Genomic DNA, 21,393 nt, shown 5'->3' with positions numbered 1-21,393 from the left:
AGTGTCCACTAGAGCACGAACGAGCTTGTTGTTGATGGTAAGGTCCACGTATTGATTTCTATTCTCTCCACGCTGGATGGCTTGCTTCTGGACAGCTCCAGATAGTCTGATCGTCCCCAACTGTGCAGTTCCTGGACTCTGTCCTTGCGCCTACTAGTTCCTTTCATGCATTATAGTGCTGAGGCTCTTTAGGTCTGGGAAATTTCTTTTCGGCATAGCCCTGACGACCACTTGACTTATTGCTGTCGAACTTGTTGGCAATGTGAGTCTTGGAGTATTATTGTTGCGACTCCTTGCTCTCGCCACGGTCTCCCCCACTTTTGACATTGCTACTTCTTAACTTATTGCCTAGGCCTTTGTCATGCTTGTCATGCCTGAAGTCCATCAAAGACTCGGCCTCCACTATTACTTGGTCTATGTCTGCGACTTGACGGCTTTGCAACTCCTGCTTAGCCCAATTTTGCTACCGTCTATGAAGTGAAACAACAAGTCATCGCTGGTGAGGTTGGGAATTTGGAGCATAACGGTGGTGAACTCTTTGACATAGTTGCGAATGCTCCCTGTCTGCTTCAACGCTCTTAGTTTGCGCCTTGGCTCGTACAAGACATTATTTGGGAAGAACTGTCGCTTGAACTCATTCTTGAACTAATCCCATGTATTGTTTGTGCATAGACCTCTCTCAGCATCGGCGACCTTTTTTCTCCACTATAATATGACAGTCTCTGATAGGTATAACACAACGGTGTTGATCTTGCCCTTATTGTCTCTCACTTTGCCATGCTTGAAATAGTTCTCCAAGTGCCAAAGAAAGTTCTCCACTTCTTGTGTATCACGAACCCCTTTGAACACTGGTGACTTGGGAGCCACGATCTTAGCCTCCGTCGTTACAATAACATTGATGGCTACCTCGATTACGCCAAAGATCGACCTGCTCCTCGAGTGCCATTATCTTTGCCTTCATGTCATCAATAGTACTCAACGCCTCCATGAGTCTGCACTCTAAGGCAGTGATATTTTGCTTTACCTCAATCTCGACCTGTATACGCCTCTCCAAGTCATTTCGGATACTCTTAATCTCTTCAAGAGTATGCCCCTCGAGTGCCCTCCACCTTCCCAAAACGTTGGCCAAAGATGTCTATAGCGTCCATCCCCACATTAACCTTCATAAGCCACCATTTACCGAGCGAGACGTCCTCGGATAGGACCTCCACGTCATCCTCGCTCGCCTCTGGGGTAGATGGTTCTTGGGATGTAAGCCCTTCGTTTGGCACAACCTTGGGCGGCACCTTCTGGCTCTTATTGGCAGCATTCCTCTTTTAATTATGGCCCTTCTTGCCAGAGGCATCCTGGGTGACGTTGGCTTGGGTTTTAAAAGCGTTGATTTCTCCGTTGTTTGTCATTCCCTTAGTTGTAACCTTCGCTTTGATATAAGTGTCACCTTAGGAAACCAATATATAAATTGGCTAGTTTTTTCCAACTTTACCTTAGACAAAACTAATAAGTTAAAGTAACATTTAAATGATGATTGGAAAAGCCACATAGTAACTTGGTATTGTTGGATTCCTAATGTCAAAAGGATTGCTACTTGTGCATAAGCCTGTTATTCGGTTAACCCGGAACCAGAACCGAAACCGGTTAGCAAATCGACCGGTTATCGGTTTCCAAACCGGTAAATCTAAACGGTTACCGGTAACCGGTATAGGTTAGCCGATCGGTTTGGCTCTAACCGGACCGGAACCGGTACCCTTCTACCAAACCGGTAACCGGTTAGCCCAAAAACGTGTTTTTTTTTTTTTTGCTTAATTAGTATTTTACACATAAATTAACACTATAATTTATTAGTTTGTATTTATATATGTAAGTTTTACATATATCCAGGTTATAAGTACTAAGAAACTCAAGATTGTATATTTTTAACTTAAGTATATTTATATATGTTATGTTATGTTACTATAATATATATATATATATATATATATATATATATATATATATATATATATATATATATATATATATATGTTTAAGTTATATGTATTAGTTAAGTTTATATATTTACTAACACGTAACGACTTATGAGTATTATAAAATTCAAGATTCTTTTTTTCTAAGTATATAACTTTCTATTTTGTAACCTAAGTATATGTATATTATAAGTACGTTCTAAGTATATTGTAGGTATATATGTTTAAGTTATATGTATTACTTAAATTTTATTTTTACTAATAACTCATGAGTATTATAAAATTCAAGATTGTATATTTATTAATATATATATATATATATATAGTTATAACTTTCTATTTTTTAATTTAAGTAGATGTATATTATAAGAATATTCTAAGTATATCGTAGGTATTTTCTTAACTTAATATAAGTAAGAATATGAACACAAGTAAATAGAAGAAAGCTCAATGAGACATAATTTTTATTCATTAATGGATAACATTTATTTGCAAGTTGTAATTTTTTTAACTTGCAAATAATACATGAGTTGCAACTAAGTAGTACAAGAATAAAATTACATTGTAAGCACCATTTCGGTAATTTCATCTATATTATATTCATCTATTGATATATCTTCCATGTCTTCAAATTGGTCCGCTTCACTTGCTATTAAAAATTCAATCTCTTTCTTGTCGCCTTGCCTCGCCTCTAGCCTCAATCGCGAATGCAAACTAGTACTTGCAAGCTAAATTCGGATAAGGAGTATCTATGGTCTCCAATTTGTTGTCTTCCTTGGCTAAATGCACTTTCCGAGGCCACGGTTGATAGTTGAACATTAAGTATATCCCGAGCCATTCTTTCAAGTACCAGATAATTCGCCTTGTATTTCTTCCACAATCCTAAGACGTCCACTTCGGGCACGGTCATTTGCACCAATGGCTGCGACAAATAAAAGTGGAGTTCATCAAAATTTGCAGTAGTTTGAGTAGTAGAAGAAGACATTCTCCGAAAAACACCTAAACTCGACATGCCTTTTACTAGATCGTGGAGCAACGGGAGTAACACTTTCTTCCAACTTAGAATAATATTCAAAAACTTTTTTAAGCTCAATTTCTATGGCTCTCTTGGCCTCAAAATGTGATGGTTCCTCGGTGGTAATTTCTAAATATTCATAATTTTTTTTAACCAATTGAGTGCTATAAGAAATTTTAAGACAAGGTTAAAATACAACCCAATATGAATAAAGATGGTATGGGAAAACAATACTTTTTAAATTTTTCCCTCATAGAATGAATAGCCACTTGATAACCCGAGTTTTCCTTATACTCAAATAAAACTCTAGCTATTTCGGTCAAGTATGCTAAAATCCGGTAACCGCGGGATAAAATTGTCTAGAAAAAACAAGAGTAGCATTATAAAAATGTTCTAAAAGTTCTTTACATTCCAAAACATCTTCCCAATCGCTATCAAATAACCACTCCGAAACCTCTTTATTGTGATTGTTGTGAGTATTTTGTATGGCAATCCTATACTCATATGCTTGTTGCAACATAATTTAAGTGTAGTCCACCTATTATCAACTTCAACTTGAATTTTCCTAGGTCTAAGACCAAGACTCTCACATTGATTTTTAAAATTTCTCATTTTAGCCTTATTTAAATTACAAAAAAGAAAAGCAACTGCATCTCTAATCTTTTGAATAGGATCATCAAATTAGGAAAGACCATATTTAACAATCAAGTTTAAAATGTGACAACTACATCTTACATGAAAAATATCCGCTAGTGGAGGTTTTAATTCCCTTTTTATAAGGCCAACTGCTTTTGTGTTGTTAGTAGCATCATCTAAAGCAATACAAAGTGTTCTTTTGTAAATTTGAAAAAAATTCGTAATAGTTGTCATTCCCTCCGCGAAATATTTACTGTCATGACGACCCTTCCCTTCATTAGATAAATAAGCTATAATTCTTTTTTGCATGACCCAATTATCATCTATCCAGTGACATGTAATAGCAAAAAGTTCTAACTTATTAAGTCTAAGACCAATATCGGCGGTAAGGGAAACGTTACAATTTAAAGAATTAAGTGCATGACGCAAATAAAATCTATGTTTTTTATATAAATCAATAATATCTGCTCTACAAGTACTTCTAGGAATACCCTCAAACATCGGATTATAACTACGTTGAATATAAGTAACAAAATCCAGCCCTGAAGGAAAGGAAAATGGTGAACAATCATAAGCTTCCATTTTAGCTATATTTACACGGTCTTTCTTTTTGTTGTAACTAAAACTTTTTCTGGTATGTGGGTCTATTCTTCGTTGAGTACCCCCTACGAAACCCGTTCCCTCAAACCAAACGTCCTTATGTATAGTCATTAAATGAGTCCTTACTGAACTCGTTCCCCCATCCTTATTGTTCCTACACTTGAATTGAAATATTCTTTTACATAAATTACATGTGACTATTTCTTTCTCCCTATCTCTAGTCATAAAATTCCAAACTTTAGAGGTTGGCGTACGAATTTTTGTCGAGTTTTTTTGTGTTTGTGATTGTTGTGGTTGTTGTGCTTGTTGTGTATCTCCTATTGAATTTTCCGAATATTGTGTTTCGTCATCAATGTCATCATCATCAGCAACTTCATTATAGGTTGGGCCAAATCGGTGTTCTAATGTGTCACGACCCAACCCCGTAGGCCGTGACTAGTGCCCGAGCTGGGCACTCGCACCCTCTACTAACCATAATCCGCTCATAGCAAACATATTAGGAACTTATACATACAAAAAGGTACGGTGACGAGTGTACTTTTATGCATATATTATACATACAACCGGAAAATATACAGAACGCAAACACAACTGAACAGCGCTACCCACAACCCACATATATGTCTACAGACCTCTAAGAGTAAATAATAGAACCATATGACGAGACAGGGCCCCGCCGTACCCTGAATGAACATACACAAACATATAACAAAAGAGTCTGTACCAAAATATGAGCTCCGGACAAGGGAGCACTCCAAAGTGGCTGAGTAGGAACCCTAAGCTGGCCGCTCACCCAAACGAGTATCTGTACCTGCGCGGCATGAAACGCAGCCCCCGAAGAAAGGGGATCAGTACGGAATATGTACTGAGTATGTAAAGTATGAAGTACAGAAAGTGAGGTCATAACTGGAATAAGGAGTACAGAAAGTGAGCATAATAATCGGAATACCAAAATGCTTATATCAGAAGTACAAATCATACATAAAAAGTCCAGAAAACATATGTAGTGATCAGAATACCAAAGTGCTTACTCCTGAACATAAATCATGCATGACGATTACCGGAAATCATATGCGAAGTACAGAAAACAAGTATAATAATCAGAATGCCAGAATGCTTACTTCTGAACATAAATCATGCATGTCAAAAACATATATCATATGCGGCCCATAATGGGACCCGGCGGACGGAACATGGTCGCCCCTCCTGTCTTGGGCGCCATAACTCATCATACTTCGGAAGTTTTGCATATCTCCGAACACAGTATCCTCCGTATCACATCATAATTCCGAAACACATCATACTTCGGAACTCATCATACTTCGGATCACATCATATATCAGAACTCATCATACTTCGGAAAACTCATCATACTTCGGAATATAACATAATGCGCACGATACATAACCGGCCCGGGACTCGGCGAAGGAATTAACAATAATGTGCACGAACAGAATCGTAAGAATTATATGCAATTTAGAACATTTATAAACCATATGCAATGTAAACATTTACAAAGACTTAGTAAATTAATCAAAATGAACCATTATTTACGAACTAGGACAATAGTCCAATCAGGTTTCTTCCGAATGCCACTCGGGAACATATCAAACCGAACTCTAGAAATTACAGCTACGTATCGGAATCATATGCATAACAATCCTCATTTCGGACTCAAAATAAGTAAGTGATCATACTCGGGGTCGTGATAATAAACATACTAGGTTCTTTTAAAAAAAAGTTAGAACTATATAAATGAAAGTCTCGGGGGCCCACGGACGGATATCAACCCCGCCCGAGCCCGCCTATGAAATTTGGGGGAAATCACTCATTATGGGACCTCCTACGAGCGTTCTGAAGCGATCCGAGCTCGTCTACGAAAGTTGCGGTCGTTCGTAGTTACGAAATCTTTTAGGAACAAAATTCCTTATGTAACATTTAAAATTCAATCATACAAAGGACACAAGGATCATAACATGACTTCATTAAAAAGGTTAACATCAAGAGGTGAAGAAAAGTCGTAACCACGCTCGGATCGTAAGAATAGAATTTCCCCGAGGCTCGTATGATTTTTCCCTTACGTCTAAGACATGCCAAAGAAAGAAAGGGTGAGCTTTACATACCTTGTTCGCTCTCCAAGCTAATCCAAACTTACGTCGTGGACTTCCCAAGATCTATAATGCGTCATTAAATGCCAAACATTAGCTAAAGGCACTTAAGAGTTCAATTCCAAACTAACACTTAATTCTACAGAAATTTGGGCAGCATCTCCCCTATAAATTCATCAACCATGAGAATTCAACTCGGCCAATTTCATCAACAACCATACCAACAACATACTAACAACATCAATAATCAGTTCTAAACGTATTCTAACATTAGCAACCCTTTACTACATAATTCAACAACATTCATTATATTCAATTCAACCACTTACATTCAAACCAATATTCATGCTCATACGTTCAATTTCTAATCCAAAACCATTTATACAATATTCAAGAACACTTCAAACAATTCACACAAGATTTTTAACCAATCCAACCACACCATCACCTTACCCGAAATCTCCCCAACTCAACATAAACAACACTAACACATTTCCTTCTTCCAAAACTCATAAACTACACCAACAATCTATACGTTAACAATGTCATTTCTATAAACATGAAATCTACATAAGGATCACATTGGCTACTAAAACAGCCCATAACCACTACAACATTAACTTGAATCATCAAATTTTCATTTTCATCATAGAACTCATAACAACAACAACCAAAACACTAAATAGAATTAATTCGTTCTCAACCATGCAAGGTAGGCCATATTCGGCCACCACCCTAACACCCCATATTCATGATTCCCATCCATTTCAATACACTACAACACTAAACATGCCAAATAGAATCAATTCATCACTTCAACACAACACTACACACACACGGCCAAACACCCACACCCACGGCCTCACTTCAACATGCCATATTTCATGAATTTCATCAATTTCCACACTTCACAACACACACAAACCATGCATAACATATAAAAAGGAATATTGAAGCATACCTTCTTCACTTAGTTCTTCAACTTAACTAGAGTTTGTTCTTGAATTAATTCTTGTTCTTGCTACTCCAACAACCACTCCATGTTGTTCTTCACCTTCTAAGGAGTTGAAATGCTTGAAGAAAATAATTTTTGTTGATCAATTTTCCTTGGTCTTGGTCGGTTCAAGCTTGGCCGAAAATGGCCCCTTTGGTTTTCTCTCCAAGTTTCTTGAAAATTCTAAGGGTGAAGATGATGAAAATGATCCCTTAGTCATCTTTTTATAACATGTATTAAACTTCCATGTGGCCATGGCCCACACTCCCCATGGCCGGCCACCTCCCTCTTAATTCATGAAATATTTATTTTCCTAATATTCACTTTTAGTCCCAAATTTCTTTAATATTCCATGCCAACAAGTTCATAAGCACTTATGCCTTAAAACAAGATCATGGTCAAAAATCTCGACTTCGTATTCCGGAATAGTCTTGCGCCTAACTTTTCATGGTTGACTCGGATTATCCCGACGTACAAAATACGGGCTATAACATAATGCTTCATGATCTAAAATTGGATTATTTTGAGTAATGTCATACGCTTCCGTTTCCGGCACAAATGTTTCCTCCATATTTCTCCTCCCCCCATTACTACCGCCTCTTTTAACTCTCTTAGACATAATTAAATCGCAAGCAAATAAATTGCAAAAAATAAATTGCGAAAATTTAAAATAGAGTTGGAACGAAGGTAGCAAATTGCCGAAATAAATTCCGCCAAAACAAATGTTGAATTGAAGGCGGCTAGACTTGCAAATCCACCAACTCCGCCAACACTCTATTTTTGTATAATTGCAAAATATAAAATAGCTAATAATTGAGAATTTGAGAGAACTTGTAATTTTAAAGTAGCTAATAATTGAGAGAATTTGAGATTTGAGAAGAGAAAATTGGTGTGGATGAAAATAAAATGGAGAGGAATTTATATAGGAGTGGGAAAAGGGTTAAAGTGTTAAAAATAAAAGTTTGGGGGGTTGGGGGGTGGAGGGGGGCCAAAAATAAATTTGGAGCGTTGGGCAACGGTCCAATAATGTCCATATTCGCCCAAATTTAAAAAAAAAAAAATTATCGGTTAACCGGTCGGCCAACCGGTCGGTTCCTGTTAAACGGTTCCAAAAAAAAAAAACGTAACCGGCCCGGTATACTACGGTTTTCGCAACCGCTAAACCGGTATGCCGGTTCCGGTGCCGGTTTTACCGATTTCGGTTGTTATAACTGGTCCGAATAACAGGCTTACTTGTGCATGCTCTTATCAAAAAAGTAATTTATTTTATTATATCTGGGTAATTTAGTAAACTTCACATTGCATTATTGGTTTCTTAATATATAGGGCAAAAAATTTATATGTACACGATAAGGGGGTATATTTACAGAACATGACGATTTTTTTCAGTTTACAAAATATATCACATTGCATTATTAGTTTCTTAATATATAGGACAAAAAACTTATCCGATTTTTTACTTATTTTATCCTCTTTTCTCTCTCCATTCAAAATTTAGAGATTTAGTTCCCTGATTTTATCCAACTTTTGCTTCCTTATTTCATCCACCTTTCTCTCCCCATTCAAAATTAAGAGATATTGTTACCTAATTTTCTCCAACTTTTACTCAAAAAGTCCATTATAATCGGTAATTTTTATGTACAAAGTTCATACACCAAAAAACATATATGTATAATTTTCGTATGCAATATGTATAACTGTATAGATTCTTATAATTTTTATATATGAAATATGTATAAAAATTATATGAGTATTTTGATTATTATAAAGTACATATAAATTGTATAAAATCTAATCAAAGTATGTATAAATTTTGAGAAAAATATGTATAATTAACTTTTAATTGATACAAATCAGATTTCATACAAAGACCATACACAAGAAAATAAATATATATTAATTTTTGTATGCAATATGTATAAATGTATAAATTCGTTATAATTTCTAAGTATGAAATATGTATAAAAGTTGTATGTACATTGTGATTATGATAAAGTACATATAAATTATATAAAATATGATCAAAGTATGTATAGATTATGAGAAAGTATATATGTATAATAAGTTTTCTGATTGATACAAATCAAATTCCATCCACATTTAATACACATATCAGTTTTCAACATTTTTAAGACTAATTGATATCGAATTTGTTCGCATTTCATACACATTGTGCCGCATATATCTAAAAAATGACACATAGCAGACTCCATACACATTTCATACATATATTAGTTTTCAAATTTTTTTAAAACTACAGTTTATGTAATTTATACAGATTTTCAAAACACACAATGATCATATATATATCTCAAAACGATACAAATCAATTTTTATATACAATTAATATACAAGTTAGTAATCAAAGATACTTTGTAATATTAGTTTGAAAATTTATACTAGGAGAGAAGATGGACTTTATGTATGAAAATGGTGTCTATCATAGAGGGAGAGATAGAGAGAGAAATACTTTTAAAAAGAAGAAGAAGTTGAATGGTAACTATCCTAGAATTAAGTCCACATTTAAAATCGAATTTTCTTCCTTAAAAAAAGCCTTAAATCGTGGGTATCCCATGAAGCCCAAATCTGGTATACTTTGTAATTTTGTTGGTATGTTTTGTAAATAAGGAAAAATATCCTTTTGTTTTGTAATATAGTCTTAAATAAGTATTATTAGGTCATTTTCCCTTCTTAATATGTGTGTTTTTAGCTAAGGTGACACTTATTATGAGACGGAGGGAGTATATATTTTACGGGTAGTTTAGTTTCAAGATAGAAATGAATACGCGTCGCAGATTTGATTATTTTTTTAATTTGATTTGAGAAAAGTATTATGAATTAATGAAATAAGAGATGTCTGTACTTTGATTAACAAAATTGGAGCAACATATTATATTCATGAAATAAAAGATATCTGTACTTTGATTAACGAATTGGAGCAACGTGTAGGCACTTAGTAGCTCGGTTGGTTAGCTACCTGAACTTTCACTTTGTTGATGAGGGTTCAAATTTCCACGTTGTAATCCCTTCCCCCATTTCCCTTTCCTCTACCCTATGTAATAATTAAAAAAAAAAAAAAAAAAAATTGGAGCAACGTACTATATTCCGGACTAGTTAGGATGAGTGACCCAGCTATTCTTGCGGATATACATCCCTTTCCATGAAAAAGTCGACTAAACCCCTGCTTCGGTTAGATTATTTCATAGTAGTGGTGTCACAATTAGTTTACGCGCGTCTTAATTATTATCTGCTACCTACTACCACGTATTACACGCGTCTTAATTATTACATCGGTTATCTGCTACCTACTACCACCTATTACGCGCGTCTTAATTATTACATCGGTTATCTGCCACCTATTACCAGCATAGGTATCGTACTACCAAGAAGCTCTGCCACCAAAATTTAAAGCAGATGGGAAAAAATCACCTAACAGTATCTATTGGAACTTGAACAATAGTCTCTTATAATTTTCGTCCTACCTCATTAACCACTAAATCACACCCGTGATATCATCCTACCCTCACACTTTACCCCTTACACTACCAAGCTCAATGTTGTCCCATCCTCTTCACCCCATATCACCCACCCCTAAACTTTCATTACATTACTTCCCTTTTTTGGTTTTTATAGCTTAAAATACCATGCATTTTCTCCTTCGCCACACCCCCACCAACTGCTTCAATAAAGTCGCCGTTACTTGCTCTTGTGAACCTAACTGTTGAAACACTCCTGCATTTTTTTTGTATGAGCCACAGCTGAAACTAAGGCAACTTGCTCAATTGAAAACTTTAGCTTAAATCTAACAAAAGATAAGATAAATACTTCAGTTATTATAACTCTTTCATATGGTTTAACTTATGTACCCTAACCGTGTAAATAAATCTTATACCATTATTGTATTTTAGGCTCTTGTGGTAGGTAATCAGCTTTATTTTTCATGTTATTAATACTTTAATGCCACTTATTATTCACACTAGCCAAATGGAGGATGGTCATGGATGGCTTGTGGAAGCAAACAAACAGGGCATTAGCTTTATGGATATTGAAGAAAATAATACCAAGAACACAGTAATTTTCAAGGATTTGTTTTCAATGAATCAGACGTATAGGCTCCTTCAAGGAGTCCTCCAAGCGACTAAGTAGCTATGGAATCCCTATCTACAACTGATGTTGATATCAAATACATCAAGTACACATCTAGTTGGCTAGGACTTATATTAACCAAAGAAATCCTAGATACACAAAACTCTAGTAACTAAGACGTGACGGATGATATGAGTATCCATATTATCTATGGCTTCATGAATATTATCATTTTTGAGAGAATTTCTGACCTCAACATATGTTGTCAAAACAACATATATTTATCAAACTGCAGATTACAGTACACTATTTGACCTCATCCCATGATACGCAAATAACATATACTTCACCTGATTTCTACAAAGCTGCAGAAAATGAATCAATACAAATGAGGTCACAAAAAGGAGATTTGAGTGATTAATATAAAATAGAAACCCAAAGATGCAACTCGAAAATATAAATTCTCCTTTCATTCATCCCTTCATTTGAAGGATCATATACAAATATCAAAAGCATATATGACAAAAAAATAAAATAAAAATTTATATAATGTAAAAAATACCTATTAGTAAAATAATACAATCACAACATTGTTAAGAAAAAAATATCTGTCACTATTTGTATCTTATTATGTGAAAAAACTAAAATGAAAGAAGCAAAAGACACCAGCAAATAGGCAGCTAAAAGCACATAGTTTGAACAGCCCATATTTTAGCGCATGCAACTGAGTAGCAGGTTCTAAAATGTTAGCGTAAAGCTAATATTTTATCCATCAAGTAGCCATTTTTAAATGTATAATATGGATATTATCCATATTTGACCCATTTGTAAAAGGTCAATTATCCAACCCATTTTTAGTGGATAATATGGATGGATGCTTGTTTTTTCCTTAATCCATTTTGCCAGCACTACCTCAAACAACCTTTTCTCGCACAAAATGATAATTAAGCTCAACATGTTTAGTGCGAGCATGAAGCGCACCTGATGTTTTCTGTGCACAGGAATGGAGGACAACTGAGAGGAAGACCAATGTCTTTAAGAAGGTAGGTAGTCTAAGTTAGTTCTGCAACAAGTGATGCCAAAGTGCGAAATTCTGCTTCTGCGCTATACTTGGCTAGTGTGTGATGTTTCTTGAGGCCCAGCTGATACAATTTGAGCCAAGAGAAACGCACAAACACGTAGTGGACCTTCGGGTTAGGGGGAAGCCGGCCCAATCGGCATTGGCAAAGCCAACCAAATTGAGAGAAGACTCGCCAAAGATGTGCAGGCCCAAGTCAGCAGTATCCGCAATATAGCGAAGGACCCTTTTGAAACCAGACCAGTGTATATCAGTTGGGCATTGCATAAATTGGCACAGAAAACTGACATCATGAGAGATTTCAGCCTAGTGAGGGTAAGATATTGTAAAGAACCAATGACACTCCTTTATTTTGAGGCATCGACAGGAGAGCTAGAGGATGCATGAACCGTGTTTGATGAAGGGCGGTGGTAGGTTGATCCTCATAAACAGTGTTCTGGACTCCCATCCTACTTACCTTATGTCACTATTTCCTATGCTTGTGAGTGTGAGAAGAGGCTGGACAATCTTAGGAGAAACATTCTACGGGATGGTAAAAAAGATAGGGCATTTCATTTGGTAAAGTGGGATAAGGTGCTATGGGAGAAAAGAAAGGGTGGACTTGGCATTAGAAACTTGAAAACAAACAACACTAGCTCACTTATGAAGTGGCAGTGGAGGCACCCAAGGGTGTGGCCAAGTGGTCAATAAAGTGGGTTGAGCACCATGAGGTCTCAGGTTTAATTTCTAACAGAGACAAAACACTAGGTGATTTATTCTCATCTGTTCTCGCCTAGGTGGACATAGTTACCTGGTACCTGTTGCTGGTGGGAGGTGGCAGGTATCTCGTGAAACTAGTCGAGGTGTGCGCAAGCTGGCCCGGACACCACGGTTATCAGAAAAAAGAAAATGAAGTGGCTGTGGAGATATGGAAAGAAAGCAAGTGGTTTATGGAGAAGGCCAGAAGGGTAATAATAGCTGGTATAATATGGGAAGCAAAGCCCCTGGCACACAGGTCTTTTGCTTTCCTCTCATGGTATAGGCCTATGGAAACAGATTTGCAGTTTTACCCACTTTTGTAGCTAACTTATAGATTAAAAATGGCAATGGAAGGGATATAAGGTCATACACCATTAAGGACCAAGTATCATGATCTTTATGCTTTCCCTAACTCTGCAGGAAGTCTTGTCTCATTGCTGGAAGGGAAATAATTGGTGCATTTCTTCTCGAAGAAACTGTTTTGACTGGGAAGTCCCAAGAATTGCTCTCCTACTGAAAGATTTAGAGAAGGTATCCCTCGCTGAACAAGCAAAAGACTGTATTTTATGGAATGGAAACTTCTCATGCAGTAAGTTCATACTACAGGATGATCAACAATGAGGGTCCCAGCTTTACCAATTGGCTATCGAAGAAAATTTGGAAGTTCAAGGCTCCTTCCAAAGTCAAGTGTTTTACATGGCTGGTGGCCCATGATGCATGCTTAACACACGATAACCTATAGAGAAGGGGAATGATGATATGCAGTAGAAGTTTCATGTGTAACAATGAGTTGGAAAATGGCAGTCATCTTTTCTTGCACTGCATTGCGGCTGGACAGTTTTGGTTTCTCTTTTTCAATCTTTTCAAGATACACACTGTGATGCCACACTCCGTTAAAGAGCTACTTAGCAGCTGGAACTCCAGGGGATTAAGCAAACCACTAAAGCAGATTTGGAACAGTCCTGCATATGCTGGATCTTATGGAAGGATAGGAATGCCAAATGCTTCGAAGGGAAGAAGAATAGCGTACAGCAGCTTAAATACAATTGTCTATGGTATTTGGCTTTTTGGTGTAATCTGCAGGATGTAAAGAATGAAGATAGCATGATAGATTTCATAGAATCATTACATGGATAGGACTTCAACATTACGAATCCTTCTTTTTATTTTTGTAAAGAGAGTTTCCTGACATGTTTACTGTCTTAGCACCATCTTAGTGCTTAGTTGTTCTTCTTATAATATACTGTATAACTTATTGACCTTTTCAAGGAATAAAAAAGAATCCTTCTACAATAGAAATGCCTTGAGTTGCGACCACAAAAATATGACTTCACTTTTGGTGTATAAGGAAAGTATAGCATCTAAATACATCATAAAGCAACAAAAGAAAGTAGCCTGACCTTCTTAGCTTGTCTGCGCTCCTTCCTAAGCCCTTTAAGGCTCACATAATTTAGCCAGTTCAATTCCTTTCCCCATCTGATGAACACTAACACAATAACTTGACTTAATGCACCTTGGAAGCTGAATACTACCTTTTCTTTTAATCTAACAGTTGAACGTATCCCCCCTGCAGGTGTTGGAAAAATAAGCACAATATTGCGCTTATCATAATTTCTTGAGACATGGTGAGTTGGAGCGCATATATACGTCAGAAGAAGAGTGCCAGACAAATAAATGGACATTGAACAGTGCTCACCAGTCAGCACAACATTATGAGCTTTCATCCTAGTAGAAGTGGGGGTTTGGAGAATCTTGTTTTCAAAAGATTACACAGATGAGATCATCACAAAATCTTTCAGAACAATGAAAAAAAAGACTGCAGTAGCTTCAGCATTGGAAAAGACTTCCCAGAAAGGAATTTCAACCTTAGATGGATGAGACACAATTATATGCACATCTAACTATATCAGACCTGATGGTTGCACAATTGTTTCCAGAACCCAAAGCAGTCGATAAGGAATACCAGATAGATCTTTTTGATAACAAAGAATAACAGATAGATCTTAAATAATTAAAAGGAAAAAGAAAATGAAATACCAGATAGAATGATAAACATGGACTAAGCATGTGCTCTCGGTGCCTCAGATGGTACGTTTGCATCTTGACAGTGCTCTGCACAATCTATAAAACTTGAAACTGAACTAGCAAAACATAACTGCACAGCTAAGAATGAAACATATTTCTGCAAATAATTCTTTCATATTTCAACGAAAGAAACTATATTCCGAGAAACAAAACTTCAGTTATAGTGAGTAAAACAACCCGAGCTTTTGGTATCAGAAGAAGTTCAGCTCATCAACTACTGATACATGACTAAGATAATAGAGTTAACCAAAAAAGATTCATAGTTGACTATCAGATTTTTGGAATCATGATACAAAAAGTATTTTCTACCACTTATTTCCTATATGCTTCTGTTCAGATTAAACACCTATTTCTGAGAAAACGTCTGCTACCACCATGGAACACCTCCGTTGACATTTGTGCAGTACAGATTTCTAAAACTTCAGCTTGTTAAAGCTCCATAAATCAACCAGTATATTTAGCAGCAACAGCTGGAGCAAGAAGCAATATCTCTCAGTCCAGAGGAATCTGTCAATGAAGTCGTAGAAGCTTTTGAACATTGTATAAATATCTCTCTTCAGTAATAAGAAGGCTATTGAAGACTGTATGAATGGTCGCAACTACCAGTAGCTATTTCCAAGAACTATCCAATTTGAACTGTAGAGCCTAAACTATGCTATATTCTGCTTCTCCAAAATATAGATACAGATTAACTGCTGTATATGCACAAACACTTTAGTCAAAAATTCTCTCCCCAGTGGACAATAGTATGAAAACAAAAGAACTAAAAATGCAAAGCACCCCTGGGATGAGAAACACGGGTTTCCAGCTACCTGGACTGGAAAGATCTAACTCAGTGGCTTTAGCAGCTTCTAGTAGTCGACCAGTTAGGTCAACCCCAACTATTCCAGCTAATGTACCAGCTGTATTTGAAACTCCCATAACAATTCCTGCATATCTTGGAGCGATGTCCATGTGGTTAACTGCAAACCCAGCTCTTCCTAATGCCGAGAAACCAAGAGCCACAGAGGAACAAAATAAAGCGCCACCAGATGTTCTGAACAAAGGAAGAGCCATCAATGCAATAGATGCAACCATGAAACCCACTGTGTTTAAAACTTTCCTGGTTTTAGTAATAGACAGAATTCTCTTGGTGACAAGGTGATCCGCAATCACCCCACCGATATTTGAAAATATAAACATGTTGAAGTAGGGCAGCATTTTGGATGAACCCATTTCTTGAAGGCTGAGCTGGAGACCCAATTCAAAGTATGTTGGAAGCCAGTTCATAAGTACATAAAGAGCATAATGAAAAGTGAAGTTGTTCACAACACTGGCCCAAACCAGTAAGCTAACAAGGATGCGCTTCCAAGGGATTTTACTGGCATTATCTGCCTTCATCTTTGAACTCCCTTTGATGGGAAGTAATGATTCCCCAAAGCCAGCAGCAGTTGCTTTTCGATGGTCAGAACGAGGTGGATCAGTAGCATAACTGAACCAGACTAGTGACCACATTGCACCTAAAAATGCTTCAGCTAGAAATACAGATTGAGGACCCCTAAATTTCACCAGGCTAGGAAGCGTAAGCATACCCATAGCTGCACCTAAGTACATTCCAGAGGTTGTAAAAGAAACAGATCGTGATCTTTCATGTGGTGGTACCCACTGTGCAAGGACACTGTGAATAGATGGAAAAATGAAACCTTGAGCCACCCCAACAAGCAAGCGGGCTATTACTAGGATCATCGGTTTGCTTGGGTCAAGGGGTACAAAAGCGCAAGTTAGCGACCACAAAACAAATGAAAGGAGAAGGACACGGCGTCCCCCTATCTTTTGAGCAACCCAGCCACCAGCTACTTGTGAACAGGCATAACCATAATAAAAGGTTGAAAGGATTACACCTTTGCTACTCTGATTTATTCCTACAGCATCAGCAGCAACAGCATACGCAATAGAAAAGCCCACCCGTTCTACGTAACAGACTGACGTGCAGATGAAGGTCAAAATTACAATTAAGTAACGCTTCGGGAATTTACTGCTTCCCATTGCTTCCAAATTTGTGAAATAAAACCACACACCAGATCACCGCATAGGTGGTTCTTTAACAAAGGTGTCCAAAGAGTGCACTTGAAATTCTGTTGAAGTGATCCAAGAAACAGAGACGACGATTTAGAGCCTTGATAATATTAGAATACAAAGGAGACTTGAATTAAATACTTAGCTCATAACTGAACATACTGAAACAGAAAATAAGAATAATAGAGATACTATATCCACAAACCACTCACAGAGATTCAAAAAGGGGCAAGCTGGAAACAAAGGGGAAGCGTGTGAGAGGCAGGAAACACCAGAAACCAATGGTTCAACTTTTATCTAGAAATTGGATTCAAGTAATTTGGATTTTCGCCTCCTTGATGCATGGAAGGCATCATTTCGATAGCAGCCATAATCGCGAATTGAACAGACTTCATTATCAGGCCTAGCCTACTGAGTGTTAAGTAAATGATCATTACACCCCTTCACATCCTACTCAATCTGGTAAGATATGTCACTAAAATCAAAGTCATCCCATTCAGGATCATTTTTGTCTCATTTTGCTTTTGAATTCTAAGGACGAGCATCTCCAGGTTATATATTAGGATTTGGAAGACCGAAGATGGAGCATACTAGAGGTCGGATGACAAAGCATCCTCCTCGATAAGGATTTCTCTACCGCTACTCTCCCGGGAAATAAACCTTTTTTATTACTAAATTCTTTTGACGAGTTCAGACAGGGGGGCTAAAAAGAGATCATGTCTATCAGTCGAAAGCAGATATTTCACCCCTGCTCCAATGGTCTGCAAATTGAGGAATGGAAAGGAGGACACAGGTCAAGTGAACTTCTCCAGCACAAATCAATATTGATTGTGGCTCCTCTATTAATCTATCAATCTCGCTTCTTGTTCATTTTTCGCCACTAAAACATAGCCACCACAGGAAGAAGCTATAAGTATTTGCTTAAAACGGCCTTGATTTACTAGTAGAAGAACGACATCAAGCAACGGTATTTTGAATGTGGCAAGAAGTGAATATACATTTTCCAATGTAATATGAACTCACACTTAAATCTAGAGCACCACAAATGCATTTAGGAGGGTTTTCAATTTCTTTGATCCTCCGTCCAAGAAACTATCCCCATAATGCGCGACAGCAGAAACTTAATGGCAGACCCTCCAATTGAGAAACTATAAACCAAATTTCTGCAGTAGACTCAGCAGCGACATGGAATGAGTGGCACTTCAGTCGACCTTTTTCCTGCAGATGCAACAGTTCGTATCACTCTCTCACTGCCATTGGATCTTAACATTTACTGGAGCCGTAAGGATGCCTCTCATAACAAGATAGTGCCATTTTGGACCTTCACTTCTCACAGAAATTTCCCAGATCATCAGCAGAACCAGATTAGTTCACTTTGGTAGAACCTCAAAGAGAAATTGCCATCATAAAGAAGCTAACTACCACCTACTAACTCACACTGTGTTTGGTTTCACTAAGAGAGAGAGGCACGGGAAAGGAATAGAAGATTCATTAAGTTACTTTCCTTACATGGGACATTCAAATCCTCTACTTTTATCCCTCCTCCTCTTTTACTTCCTTATTGATCAAGGAAAAAATCCATGATGCTCCCATCTGGCTAAGCCTTGGTGAACAGTGTTACCTGGTACTTGTTGCTAGTGGGAGGTAGCAAGTATCATGTGGAATTAGATGAGGTGCGCGCAAGCCGGCCCAGACACTACTGTTATAAAAAATAAAATTAAAAATTAAAAAAAATTAAAAAAAAAAAAAAAGAACATTCCATGGTACTCCTCCTTTACTTCCAACCCTCCTACCACTATCAATTTTCATTCACCCATATGTTTAGCATAGTTAGTTATCAGTTGAGTTAATGTCAAATTAGTCTTAATTTTCTTTGGCTTCATGTTTTCATACTGAAACTCCAAATCATTCTTACTGTGGTGCTACTTCACCATATTGTTTGAAAAAGGGAATATGGAAACGAAAGCAGTAACAACAACAAAATAATGCGACAAAGAAAAAACAAATCTTTATCAGCTACCCACAACAAAAGGTCAACACAATCTCACCCTCATTTTCCCTCACTTCTACAACGAATTCTAAATGAACAAACAAAAAAGTTCCACATTGATCAAATTAACAAAAATAAAACTGTAGGATATTTGAGCATTTTAATATTAATATTTTATTGGAGTGCCTCTCAATTGCTTCCTTATCCAATTCGTTTATGGCAGAAGTTGTGTCCGTTCTTGCCCTTTGAAATTCTTATAACCACTATTTCATTACTCCTTTTAGTTAGTGGAAGAATGTGCCAATAATTTCCCTTGTAACTCTTATAACTTATTCATCCATATTCTCATGATTTACTACTCCATATTGTCACATTATTACCCCACCTTCCCTCTACTCTTCTGATTCATTTCAAGGATGAATTTCTTCACCTATAAATAGTTAGTCATCCTTACTTTGCGGTGGGTGAAAAATATTAGAAAGTTCTTGAAAAGTGAGGAAAAAAAAAAGAGTTTTATTTAGTTGAAGGAAGGTGTTCTTTTGATGGAGCTTTGGACCCAACATCTTGTACAGAGTTTGTTGAGTTGTACGATGATGTCGGGCTATTTTATATTGGGATAAGTCAGGAAAATTACTGCTGGACCGGTAAAGATTTGCTGCAGTAGGCTTGAATCTCCTTAAAAGAGAGCGAGATATTTGCGCCTCACATACTTTTATTTCTTCATTTTATTTTTCAATTGTTCTTTCAGTTGTAATTTCACAAACAAAAACTAAGAATGCAAAGTACTCACAAACTAAAACCATAAAAGCAGTTCAAGAATTATAGTGTACTTTAAGCTTAAAGGTCATTACCACATTGATTAACTTAACAATAAAAGGAAGAGGAAAAGAATGAAATTACCAGATATTGAGAAGAACCCTAAAAAGGGTGTGTTTGGTCTTTGATGGATTCTAATTAGAGAAGCATTGTGGGAAATGAACGAAAATTAAAGAAAAGACCAGAGATGTTAATTTGATGCCAAAGCAAGTGACAGTTGTGGGCTGGCAGAGGGGAAAGGAGGGACTGTAGAGTGTAGAGGGGAGTTACAACTTACAGACATATTTCTCTTTTGCTTTTTTTTGAAAAAATTATGCGACAGTGCAAACACGTAGACTGTATTTACGATACATAATTATAATTTTAATCAAATGTAGATATGTTCTGAGTGTTGTAGCAAATCTATATAATATAAAAAATGCGTAAACATAATCACCCATGTGTGACCTCTCGATAGCGCAATTGATACTTTATCTTTTACCTATTTGTTTTGGATTTTTTATGAACTTCTTTTATATAATAAATCTGCCAAATCATTTAAAAAATGTCTCACAAAAATAAATGCATCTGCAGCTCACGTTTGAGTAATCAATATAGCCTTTTACTAAAAATCAATAAAGCCCAGCCCACGTAGTAGCACCTTAAACCATATTAAATTGGTTGGCATTAAACCCCAAAGAAGCGTTTTCCAATTTCATCCAAAACCTGAACGGTCAAAACCAAACAAAGGGTTTTTTAATTTCCTCCAAACTCTGTAAGGTAGCTTTCTTCCACACAGTTTTCTGATTAAAGAATATTCATCTTCATCATTTGCAATTACAATGACTTTTAATGTTCATTAATCCCTGAGTAATTGCACTGGTAATTATTTCTTGTGCCTCTTCACACCCTAATTCTTACACTATATATAGATTAGCAGTGAATCTTCTTCATATTGTAGATTGCTTAGTCTGTCTTGCTTTATATTGGATTTTAGAATGACAAATTCTTTTCTTTCAGAGTTGGTTACTCATAAAGATGATTGGATCATAAGGGTTAGGATTTGTCGAATGTGGGATGCCATTAATCCCAAGAATAACGGCGAATTGATCAGTTTGGATATGATTTTTATTGATGGAAAGGTACTTTCTGACATGATTTTTATTTTCATATATCAATTTTTTTGATACTTTTGATCCTCAATTCACTTTCGGGTTTCATATCGGGGAAATTTGATGCATGCTATTGT

The 21,393-nt window shown here is 36.6% G+C and overlaps 1 protein-coding gene across 1 annotated transcript; it reads right to left on the bottom strand.

Annotated features, from left to right (window-relative positions):
• Positions 1 to 15,398: 15,398 nt before the first annotated feature.
• Positions 15,399 to 20,472, bottom strand: LOC132061829 (probable anion transporter 5). Its single transcript, XM_059454487.1, has 2 exons — positions 20,250 to 20,472; positions 15,399 to 17,418 (listed from the first exon to the last, which is right to left on the bottom strand). The coding sequence occupies exon 2, from the start codon at positions 17,327 to 17,329 to the stop codon at positions 16,019 to 16,021; it is 1,311 nt and encodes a 436-aa protein (XP_059310470.1). The 5' UTR covers positions 17,330 to 17,418; positions 20,250 to 20,472; the 3' UTR covers positions 15,399 to 16,018.
• Between the last annotated feature and the right edge of the window lie 921 nt (positions 20,473 to 21,393).

The sequence above is a fragment of the Lycium ferocissimum genome, chromosome 7 (assembly GCF_029784015.1).
Source record: "Lycium ferocissimum isolate CSIRO_LF1 chromosome 7, AGI_CSIRO_Lferr_CH_V1, whole genome shotgun sequence".
Classification (NCBI taxonomy): domain Eukaryota; kingdom Viridiplantae; phylum Streptophyta; class Magnoliopsida; order Solanales; family Solanaceae; genus Lycium; species Lycium ferocissimum.
Note: the sequence above shows the minus strand (reverse complement) of the source record. Positions and strands in the feature narration are given on the sequence as shown.